Raw genomic sequence first — 12,383 nt, forward strand, 5'->3', positions numbered from 1 at the left:
ATCACTTTCAAAAGTCACTGAAACATAAACCCAGCTGTAAGAAAACACTGTGAAATAATTTACTGGAGAAAACCTCAGCTCCGAGAACAGCCACCCGTGTCCTGGTGGTTGCCTTAGACAAAAGGAGTCTCAGAGCAGAGTTTTAAACAGAAAAAAAATAGCGTAGACCTCATGTAATCCTAAGAGTTTGAAAAGCAGGGATTGTATGAAAAGAGCCCTTCCTCACAGTGCCTGCTCTGTGGCACGCAATCCCCGTCAGGCACCAGCCTTTGCAACACCGTGCAGCTCTGTGGGGGCTGGATGTGGGATTCAGTGCCGACACATCTAACTTCTGCAGTTTTGGTTGCTCAACTTTACGGCAATAAAGGGCCAAATCCCATCTTTGTAATAATCCCTACAGCCTCACAGGCCTTCTGCATTTCTCTCATTCTCACCCCTCAAAACACTGGGACAATCCATGGTTTAATGCTTTGTTTTCTCTCTCTGATGCAGCCCCAGTTCAAAGCTAATGTTTGCTAATTGCTTTCACGCAGCTATGTTGGAAGTGCTTGAACACAGCAGGAGATGAAGAGCCATCTGGAATAAGGACACAGCTACACACAAGCCTGAGCATCTTTAACACCAACAATAAGATAATAGCCAGAATACAGACTGGATTTTCAAAGTCCCAGAGGAGGCTGCAGAAATGGTGGCTTAAAACAAACCAAACCCCACAACCCTTAGAGTTACACATGAAACTCATTTTGTGTGCAAGCTATTGAGGAAACAATCCAGGGATCTCCTTACCTCCGCTTTACAGACCACAGTGTGGCTTCAGACCAGGCTGGTGTCAGCTTGCAACACTCCCCCGGTGCGAGCCACACTTTTGCAATCCAGTTATTCCCAAAGATGCCCAACAAATTCAGTTGCTCAATTCTTGTGGATGCTACTTAGAAATGGTCTGTCTCCAAATCACCTTGGTCGTTTCTGAAATACCCATCCATAAACACAAATCATAGTAAACGCAAAACGAGTCCAGTGAGACCGACAAACCAAGGGACAAGAGGGCTCGATGCTCAGACTTACCTGCTCTGTCCTGCGGGTTCCCACTGTCGCCACCGATGACTGGTTCCTCCCATATATACAAATGAGCAAATAACTTCATCTACCACTGCGTATAGAGTATTGGCGCGATTTAACCCCAGCTGGTAATTAAATGCCACGCAGCCGCTCACTCCCTGCCCCTCACCCAGGGGGATGGGGAGGAGAATCGGAAAGGAATGCCAAAACTAGGGCAAGTATAAAGCAGATTAAAATTTGAGCCAGAAATCATTCTTTTTGGCAGACTATTGGTTTTGAACAGTGCGGTGCCTGAACAGCAGAGCTGGGCGTTTTGAGGTGAGGATGGTGAAGGTGCCTGGCTCCTGCTCCAGCCGCGGTGCATGCTGGCGCGCAGCATGCCACCAAGAGCTTGGGCTGTCACCAAGTCACAGGCATGGGCTTGCGCTGCCACAGGACTAACTGGAGCAGGGCCCATCCCAGCCCACGGAGCGCCCATCTCGACTGCTCCCCTCTTTCCTCCCCCAGGAAAGAACACCATGTGGGTTTCAACCCTTCTCAAAGATTTTTTTCTGAAAAATCCCCGATCTGGTGATAGTGAGACCCTGCAGCCAGCGCTGGCAGTACCAGCAAGCAAGGCAGAGACTGGGTGGTGGCACTTTTACCTTGCACGTACAGACGGGGTGAATTTAGAGGCCACCCTTGGCTCTTTTCTGCAGAGCCAGGCTACAACTTGAGTTGAGATTCACCAGTTGTGAACTGGGAGTGTCATGGGAAGAGATACAGGCAAAGAGGTCGGGCAGAATGAGGCAACACACTGCAAAAACCCTCCTGGTAGCCCACACAGCAAGGCACAGCGCTGGCCTCTGACCTGAACGAACGCTCCTGAGCCTGTGGAGGACTTCGGGGAATCACCAGGGTTTCCCCAGGGAAAATGAACCACAGTTTAATGGAACTGTGGGGACTGCAAGCACAGAAGAGAGGGATCCTAAAAGAACAAGCAGGGACCCCTGAAAGCAGGGATTTCCTATGGGTAAAGGAATGAACGTGGAGCGTGTGAGTGCTGAGGTTAAAGGGAACTCATAAGAGCTGGCAGAACCACTCCACCTCATCCCAACACAACGTGGAAACTGAAACACACGCCTCACGGAAGGCACATGGTTTCCCCACAGCCCCCAAGCAAATTCTGAGGCTACAAACTTAAAAGGATGAGCAGAGCTTCCTTGGCCTCAAGCAGGAGTACACTGAGCCCCGGGTTCCCAGGGTGGCCTCAGCCTGGGGCCACGGAGCAAATCTGAAGCCAAGTTCTGCAGATGGTCGGAAATGTCCCCATCACAGCCGCAACACAGCAGACAGCCGCGATGCAGGAGGCATCCTGATCTCACCACTTCGGAAAGTGCTGACGTGGGAATGAACCAACGCACAGGCCTTCAAAGAGAAAATTTTATGGACGCTTTTATACACATACACAAATATTTTAATATAATGGTAACTGAAATGTTATCTATAGTCTTAGTACTGTCATAATTAACTAAAAAGATAATTTTTAAATTTTGTAAAAATGACATATTTTACACATCTTCTATTTACAATTGCAATATACTTAAATGTTATAAAACATCCACTCTGACCTTTAAAATATATGTATACTAGGACTTAGTATTAGATATATTATAATTTATAGCAAACTTAGGGTTTGCTGTGTACCTATCTGTTCAATGGGAATTTCATAATCAGCCTGGCTTAATAAAGGCTGTTCAAAACCAAAACCAGACAACAACAACAACACTGAAAAAGATGGGGAATGTGCAAATATTGGGGCAGGCAAAAAAAAAATAATAAAAATATCAAGCTTGCAGTTTTAAAAAATAACATCATGAAGAATTCCAATAAATTAAAATCATAACTCAAAAATCCTTTTCCTGGCGTTGTCCATGACCAAATAAGTTTTCAGTACTATTAATGTAAAAGGAAAAAAACCCCAGAGAGCAAAAAAAACCCAAACCCCAAAAAATCAGCCACCCCAAGTCTTCGTGTTGCCCATGCTGCAGTCAAGCATCAGGGTTTGCTGGGGTGGCTGCTGCTGGCACAGACGAGCTGGCTCTATTGATGACTCGTGAGTAAGTGCGCTCCATCCCTTGGTGTTTTGCCGAGTCCTCCTTGTATGCAATCTTTCCATAAAAAAGAAAAGGGAAGGAAAAAAATTAACAGTGAGAGAGATCTGAATACTTTGGTGTCTGAAGTATTAATATAAATTAATATAAATTAAATGAATAAAAAAGTCTAACCAAGGGTTTCCCTTTATTTATTTATTTATTACACAATGATGCTAAAGATCTGACAGAGGTTTTTTGCTTTGGGACCCAGAAGTGACAGGAGGCTGCAGCGAGAGGGAGGATGTCCTCTGAACCGGGGGGATAAATGGGACTGGGCTAGGGTCACAGCTTCTGCCAAGCGGTGCTTCATGGGGTTCCCTGAACAATGTTTCTCTAACAATTCTAACACAAACACAACTTAGAAGTCACCTACATTTTATAAACTCAGCAGACACCTGCACTAGCACCTATTGACCGTGGTACAAGCCAGCCCCAGCTGCACCCACGCAGTCACTCGGGGCACGCCGCATCCCCACCGAGCCTCACACAGAGCAGCCGAGGAAACACGTCCCTTAGCAGGGTCTGGACCACTGCCGGGCTGAGGCTGCAGGCAGAACTGTACTCTGGGAGGAGCAGTGGCAAAAGCTTGTTCTGCCCTGTCCTTTGTATAAAGCTTTAGCAAGAAGGAAGATCTTTTTTTCTGAAGTTCTTTTCAGCCTTGGTAATAGCTGTTCTTCCTACTTCTATAAACACAGACTGAAAACCCGCCTTTTCCCATGGGACACTATCTTGAAGCATCCCCAGCAGAGACACGGGCCACCCCCACTGACCATGCAGCCATCAGCAGTGGAAGAGAAACCTGTCCCCTTCACAAAGCTCCAGGTTTAATCTTACGCTATCAAGCCCCAGTTATCCCTGGTCAGGGCTGCAGGTCAACCCTAGCACATTTATCACTTGGGCGGACATGACCACACCGCCTCCACGTACAGCTTTGGAGCTGCTCCCATGCAGCAGGTGGAGGGACGGCACTGGGACTCAGCACCACCCGGCAGTGCCCAGCAGAGCCAGGGAAGCTGCGAGGAGAGCGGGGCAGCAGGACAGAGCGCAGGCAGGCTGCGGGGCACACTGCCTGCCCAGCTGGGACTCACATCCAGCGCTCTCCCCCGGGGCATCAGAGTCAGAGAGCTCGGGGCGGCTGCTGTTGCGCTGGGCTGTACCACTCCTCTGAAACACACGCAGCTGGGCTTGCACACTCTCCACTGCACCCCAGCGTGGCCTCAGCCTGCATTCCAGTTGTCCCAGGGTATGGGCACAAGCAGCATGGTGGGCAGGGCTGTGAGAAGGGGACCACACTCACAGGGCAAGGAGGGCTTGGCTTAATTGGTACCTTTCTATGCCATTTGTCCCTGGCCCTTCCATCCCGCCACTTTTGCTACTACAGGCACGTGCTTTTGCATTAGGAGGTTCTTGTCAAGCTGCCCCGCTGAGCTCCCCAAGTTCATGACTAGGATCCTAAAGAACATGCACCTCAACACTGCTCACGGACAATACATCACACGTGTACCTTGTCTTTTTTTCTTTTTTTTTTTCACTCCCTGAGCAAGGGATTCGTTAGATGTGAAACTGAACAAACATACCAAGTAGAAAAACCAGCAAGTAAGGAAAGTACATGACATTAAAAGAAAAAAAAAAAATAGATGTAAGAAAAATGAACATACCACTTTTGGCTATAGTATTGAGGGAAATGTTAGACAGGGAAGAAGAGAAGCTGTATAAGCAAGGACCATGACAGAGCTGTCAGAAAAGAAAAACAGAACAAAACAAAACAGAGAAAAACATATGGTGATGAAAGAGTCACTGTCAGTGGGTGAGCAAACAAACCCCTTTTGAATACGACAATGGAAAAGATGGCAAATCTTACTGGTGTAAAGCACACAGCACAGTTATAAGAGAGCCTCAAGCTTTCCAACTGCAAGGTAAATATTTCAGCCACAGTTTACAGCATGGGACTCCTCTGAGGCAGTGCTGTGCTCAGAAGTAGGGAGTTCATGAATTCATTGCAAGAGGAGCAGAATTTTCCCGGAAAGCCACGTTGCCTGGAAAACTGGGCTGTCACTTGTAAGGCTTCCCCGCAGGGCTCAAGTAGGAGACTGGTTTTCAGCGTGGACTGTCAAATTCAGATATTTTAGTTAAACAGATGGTGATTTTGACTTTTGCTGGATGAACTCTTAACTTTACATATTTACATTGTTATGTTCAAGTAATTTTATGTTATGTAGTCTTTTCATTTACATGACGAAAACTCAGAGCTCACTGATATAAATACAGGTGTGAGTATTTAATAGAACTCACCAAATATTTTATGAATGCTGAAACTCATGGGCCGCTCATACCTCATTTAAGTTGACCATGCATTCTCCATTCTTGTGGGAACAGTAGCTCACACAAGAGACAAGGTACTGCCTGTGCACATTGACTGGACGGCCAAAATAACTTGCACAGGAGAGGCATGAACACGGAGTAACAGATGATACCCTTAATATTTACATACTTACGTAACAAACAGAGATAAATATTAGTTATGATAAGATTACTGGAATGCTTGAGGTTCTGAAATCTTTATACACCTGAACAGGAAAGGAGCACAACTCTCAGAAGAGCAACCATCAAGCTAGCCCCCCACCTGACATACACCGAGCCTTCAAAGCAATTACACCGCTTTACACCCTGTCAAAAACTAGCTTGATTCCACAGTAAGTATAACAATGGGCCAAAAATCCTGATAAATCCTTATTCTCTTCACGTATGAAGAGAAATAATACAGCATGCTCTGATGGGGTGCCAATTGGACACTTCTGTGAGACGCCATCACTGATACCAATGGTTAAACAAAGTAACTCTGTACACAATCAGTGCTTATGTGTGCTATAGGTAACGCAGCGCAACCACTGCAGAGTATTTCTCAGATGCAATCTAAGGTGGCCTACACACAAGCATGCAGAGAAATAATTAAGCATGATTTAATTTGCATCTAAGTATGCAGAATCATTCAATATTTAAATTAAAACAGAAAACATAATAAAAAATATCTGCATAGACACAACAATAGAGTAGCTGCAAGTATGCACTGAAGTCCAGTTCAGTATTTTGGGGTGCATTTCATACAACGTTGCCATGCATGCTTGTCCTTCTGAAGCTGCTAACAGCTGAAATATATGGCATGTATTTTGACAGTGTATTTCAATATAAAAAGATAAAAAAGAAATAACTCTTGCTCTCAAAGCTGAATACAAATAGAAACTATAAAGATACCTCCTCCAGTTATAAGCTAGATCTTGAAAGCAATTTACTGTTTTAATTAAATACATCACAGCTGTAGGATAAGGCAAGCAAACCATAAAACACTGGTTTAACTGATTATCTTTCTATGCCTCTAGACCTCAGTCTGCATTTAGCCTCATGAACATTCAACTTTTTTGAATTTGAATTTTTTCATTAATGAATTTTTTTTTCTCCAATATGTAGCTACAGGTAGAAGACAAACCTTTGTCGATCAGTCAAATTCATTATGTATAATAAACCTGGATTTAAAAAAAAAATGTCGGGTGGGAGGGAGTAAACTATATTTTCTCAGTGACTGTTGCACTGCCAGGTTTTACTTCCCTTTTTTTTTGCTCTACAGCTTCATTTGTCACTAGAAGACACAATTAGCTACCCTCATTCAGCCCAACCAGCACCAAAACAGATGCTCTAACCTGTTCATTCATAACTGCAGAGAGCTCGCTGAGCATGTCCTTATAATGAGACTTCATCTCTCCCTGATATTCAAATTGGTCCTCCTTAATAAGGCGTTCGTTGACATCAAGAGCATGTCCACATGCCTCTGCAAATTGCCTACAAGCACAAAAACACAAAAAACAACCCCATAATTTTTGTAGTAATGAAAAAACTGTCTATCTATATATATAAACACACACAAATCCTACTGTACTTCTCTCCCTTGCAAATTACACCTTGTTAGAAATGAATTTCAGAACTCATTCTCAGATCAAGAGGAATGTAGGCTGCTAGGATAACCCAAAACTTCCATAAATGTTTTCTTGGGAATGACTTGGAAAATAGGGTGAATGCAGATGTAAATTAGCCTGGTTCAGTTCAGCCTGATTCCATGTCACACCTACTCACACTACTCCTACTATGCAGAGGAGGGAAATCTAAACTGAACGTTTACCTGAAGATTTCCTTCAGAAGCTTAACTTGATTATCAGGATATCTCTTGGCATTTGTCTCTTCAAGGAAAGCTCGAGCATAGGCCATCGGTCCAGCATTTACCTGGGGGAAAACCATACAACTTGGGTGCAGAGAACAAGCAGTTTATTGTAATATTCTCTTGTGTTCCAAGGCTTGGGGACTGGCCTCAGGCAACCAAACCTGTGTGAGGAACATCACCTCACTCCTCTTGTCACCTGGATGAAATCTGAAGAGTTTTACTGAAGAAAAGGGAGCTGGTCAGCCTTGCACAAACTGCAGATCCCTGCTGGACTTTCAAAGTCCTCAGCTAGGTAACAATCTAGAAAGCTGTATGCCTGAAGACATTTTAACAAGGGAACCAGAAATACACACACCTCTCACCAATCCCAACTTTTCTAAATTGGGAATGACAACCCCAATCCTAACAAAACTCCCTTTAAAATATCTGCATGCCCAGCTGTATGATGGGTTGTATTCTCAAGTGGCACATGATGGTCTTGCTGGAAAGGTCTTAACATTTATTTAGAGAACATTTGACCGAAATAGTTTTGCACGTAATATTTGCACATAAATGCGGCAAATCTCATCGACATCAGTGGAAAACTTTCAGTTCCCCTACATTTTTAGGGTGGGCTTCAACAGCACTGGAATACAAGACATAACCAGAAATATAAAATAGAAAAACCATGTCTGGAATGATGAAAACCTGAATAAAAATTTAGGTAGAGGCAGAAGACAAAAAAAAAAAAAAAAAAAAAAAAAGCAGCAAATTTTCATTACCTTGACACTGACACTTCCTTGGAGTTTGAGCTGCAGTCGGATCATGTCCACTTCTTCCATTGTGCAAAGCTGATTGAGCTCTGAGACTTTTTTGGACATCTCATCAATGGCTACTTCGATAGGGTTCAGCTCTGTGCTGGTTTGGCTTATGACTTGAATACGCTTCTTCACATAGGGAAACAAGTGACTGGCTACTCGAAAGCAAGAAATGTATCAGAGAAACTCACCCAACAAGAGAGCAGTTAAGAAAGCAAAACTATTAAGTTGAAGTATTAACTTTTGACCTTGTTAATCTCTTTATCAATGCATACAAATTAAGTTTTAATCACCAAATGAGCAAAAGCGAGACAGCAGGCACTGGAAGAGCATTCCTTTTGGATTCGTCACTGTTTGCTACTGAGCTCTGTCACATTCATGTGGCTAAAATCTCTCACTGTCAGATTTTAGTATCCCAAAATTTCTTCTAATAACTGCTCTGGGAGCTGACAGAAGAGTAAACCATTGATAAACCCCTTCCTTCCAGTCAAGGCCTTCTCACGGATCTCAGGGGGTCTGGCAAAGGTACTGTTATGGCACATGAAGCCTGATCTGAGCTAACAACCTTTTCCTGACTGCTCCACATACTTTGGAAGGCCTCCCAAACTCCACGTATGCCTTCCTCTGGTGAGTGTCTGCTGCCAGTCAGCTCAGATCTAAATGAGCTCCGGCTTACAGGGTGGCTCTCCTTGGAGAGCCGGAAACCCAGGACTTCCAGAGCAGAGCACCAGCAATCCACAGTCTGCGGCTCCACTGCACTTGTCCTCTGCGTACCACAGGCAGCAGGTTCTGCAGCAGAGATGCTGGGTGGGTACCATTACAGCCACCCAGCACCTCTGCACAAGCACGATTAACTTCCACTGCTCCTCCAGTCACATCAGTAAGCCTTGCTTTCTTCTCAAACTAAGAGCACTTCTTTTTACATAGGAAGCAAATGAAAATATATGACTTTATCGAAGGGGTGGGGTGCGGGGAGAAAAAGATGCTTCCTTTAGAGAAAAGCACTGAGGTGAGGCAGGTGTCAGAGGGAAAAGCAGGGGAGAAGAGAAGGTCATCGAATTCCCACCTAACGCTGAAGATAGGGCCTGGCTGGCTGAGAGTGGTGGGAGCTGATGACAGCATGTAATAACCTAGGGAAAGTATTGCTGGAAGAACAACCCTCTCTGGTTTTGCCAGACATACTCTAACAGCTGCACTTTCAGGTCAGTGAAACTACCTGCTTCAATACACATCTCAAAACACCTACCGCTGCTCCAGCACTTACAAATACCACGCACAAGCTGCTACAAAGGAGCTTACAAGCAAAGCTGCGTCATGTAACAAGATGCCCTCAAACATCGGTGCTTTTCTCTTGACTTGCCAGAACAAAACTTTCAGGTGACTACGCCTGCACTGTGAAAGTAGCTTTCCTCACTCTGCCCTTTGGGAGAAGCAGATGCACTGAAGTCGGTGGGGAACTGGATTTTCTGTCTCTGAGGAGCCTTTGGTGTGAACATCAGCCTCTCTGCTCATGGCTGCCCATGAGAACAACGCCTCTGTCTCGGGCAGTTCTCATACTCTCAGCCAAAATCCAGAAAGGTCAAGTTCCAGTAGTAGTTTCACAAGGGATGCCTCTTTAAAAAGAGATTTCAATGATGATAAGGAACTAAACATTTTCTGTTTAATATGAGTCAGTAAGAACAGACATATCTAGCGCTCCCTGACGTTCCTGTCTTAAAACACTGATTGTGCCCAATGAGATGAAACCTCACCTTTCACTTAAAAAAATTCTATATAACTTATCTTACTCCAACTTTGAACAAAAATCTGTATCTTTGTTTTACTCTTCTTGGCAGAACAGGCACCCTACATCTTTGCTTTTTCTTTGACTTTATTATGAAAAGAACAATGGTTGAGTGCTAAGCTGCCTCAAGCAGAACCACTCCCAAATTACATCACTGCAAGAACAGTTAAGATGTCAATAACAAGGAAACCAGCTAAGACAGCTGATGACTCCACAAATGAAAATAACTTTCCCTAGTAAGAAAGCACATACTTTGCCAGCGGACACATTAAAAAGAGTACTTATCATTCTGCACAACACGCTGTGCCTATTGACTGCGGAAAACCTGGCACGTAAAACGTGCTGCTGGGCTTAACTGGCCAAAGTGGGACGGGAGAGGGGAAGCTGCCTGAGCAAACGTACTTGTCAGGATTGTGCGCCTCTTGCATTGCTCTTCTACACCTCCGTGCTTTTTTCCTGAGAGTGTGAAAGGTGTTTCAAACACAAAACGGTTGATGTTGTGATGCATTTCAAAGTCGGTCTTTCTATCTTCAGCTTCTTTCTCTTCAAAGAAAGGTGTGACATATGTCACCTGGATATATGCATATTTTGGATCCAGATCTTTGGGGTTGACCTGTGCAACAGTGGCAAACATCATAAAATTCTGTTAAGTGTGATGAGCTTCCAAGGCATGCATTATATTTCTTATACTTTTATCTATCATAGCAATACTGATTAAAACAGAGATTTCCAAATGTACTATTCAGACCGCAGATTAATGCAAAGATACTTAACTAAGAGGCCCCTAAGAACAGTGGAACTTTTGAACATAGCCATTGGTAGAAGTAGATGAAAGCTAAACGAGAGAGAAAACAACTTGCTCCCTCACTGCGGTAAATATCCACATGCTCTCAGCAGGCGTATGATGCAATATGCTCTCTTCCCACCAACTGTGATGCCCTGCTATAACATTGTCATTTCCATAAAGCACCTGCCACACTATGAAGTGAGAATCTTTTTTTGGTTGCAGAATAGGTTATCATAGTTTACACCTACACTCAGTTCACATTCATTCAAAACAGCTCAAAACATGAACCATGCGCTCGGTTCTCCCCCTCATGCAGAAACCGCACATCTTTTGTACCTTGTTGGAATCCTGGATGATCTTCACATTATCTATTCCAAACTTGTCTGCGTACAGTTTCATCAGCCTTTGAGAGATCTCGGACAAGCCGGTTAATTTGGGTTCTTTATAGATATACTCTTTACCTTCCTCTTCTTCAAAAAAACCCTGTTTGGAAAGAAATGGAAGGATACAGTGAACACAACAGACAGGGCAAGGCCTCAAGAAGGTGCTTACATCAGGAATCAAGGTTGCCTGTATGCCCACCAGAGCATCCAATATGCCATTTCCAGCACCTAAGTTAAAAGCTTACCTCTCTCCTAGAAGACACATACCTAGAGATCTGCATTTATGGCCTGGTATCTCTGAAGTTACCCAGGAAATTTATTCATGTAAGAGACCTAACTGTTTAAAGAGTTAATGTGCTTTCTTGAGAATGCTGTTGTGTATGTCTGATGAAAAAAAACCCTAATGAATTAAAAATTCTTTAAACTTTAATTGTTTGGCTGAATTAACTATATCAGAAGCACTATGCTAGCAGAACATGAGTGTAACAGCTGTTTGCTGGATGCCCAGCTCAGCTGGGGTGCACGCAGCATGCCACTGCTGCCCACAGCCATGCACAGGGCCCTGGTATGGAGATCCTGAAAGGTCATATGGAATTGCAGCATTTTCAGAAATAATTACTAAATGATTCACATTTGAAAAGGGAAAAAAAAAGAAAGACACTGTGTGCTCCTTTGCAAAAAAGCTCAACCTTTTAAAGGTCATTTACTTATTACACTGGATGGACTTGGCAGAGCTTTAATAAAAAGCTCCATCAAAGAGCTAAACAAGAACCTGTCAAGCTTCAGAAGAAAAACTGACCTCAGAAAATTAACACAGCATTGCGTCATGTGCAGGTGAGGCACTCAACTGCTACATGATGAACATGTACATCAACACTCCAAGAAGAGCTCTCCCAGCTGAGCAGAAAGCAGCAGGTGCCCCATTAACAAGGACTGGATTTATCCCAATGCCATGAGAAACACCAGCCCTCCTTCCAGGATTTCATATGCTGCTGATGAAATCTGGCGGTGTTAACCACTGCAGCTGCACCCAAAGCCTCCTCCTCTCACCTTAACACAAAGTGACCCAAAGGAAAATACCTGCAGCTGGAGGGATCAAGGGGAAAGGCAGACAGCATCAATGATGTCAAACCCAAGGCCCTTTGAACTTAACATGATAGGGCTTGGACAGCTAATTCTACAATATGCCTGGCAAATTCTGGCAAACTGCCATCTGTTGAAAAACAGAG

The 12,383-nt window shown here is 44.0% G+C and overlaps 1 protein-coding gene across 11 annotated transcripts in view; it reads right to left on the minus strand.

The window, feature by feature from the left end:
• Window positions 1-2,463: 2,463 nt before the first annotated feature.
• Window positions 2,464-12,383, minus strand: part of DOCK10 (dedicator of cytokinesis 10) — a 162,615-nt gene continuing 152,695 nt past the window's right edge. For all 11 annotated transcript variants that reach the window (XM_055723165.1, XM_055723164.1, XM_055723167.1 and 8 more), the window contains 6 exons: window positions 11,108-11,254; window positions 10,387-10,597; window positions 8,166-8,356; window positions 7,366-7,466; window positions 6,890-7,028; window positions 2,464-3,209 (listed from right to left, as the gene is read on the minus strand). In XM_055723165.1, coding sequence (XP_055579140.1) covers window positions 3,090-3,209; window positions 6,890-7,028; window positions 7,366-7,466; window positions 8,166-8,356; window positions 10,387-10,597; window positions 11,108-11,254 — 909 coding nt within the window. In that variant the 3' untranslated portion in view covers window positions 2,464-3,089. The remainder of the gene's footprint in view (window positions 3,210-6,889; window positions 7,029-7,365; window positions 7,467-8,165; window positions 8,357-10,386; window positions 10,598-11,107; window positions 11,255-12,383) is intronic.

Source organism: Falco cherrug, chromosome 11 (assembly GCF_023634085.1).
Source record: "Falco cherrug isolate bFalChe1 chromosome 11, bFalChe1.pri, whole genome shotgun sequence".
In the NCBI taxonomy this organism is placed as follows: domain Eukaryota; kingdom Metazoa; phylum Chordata; class Aves; order Falconiformes; family Falconidae; genus Falco; species Falco cherrug.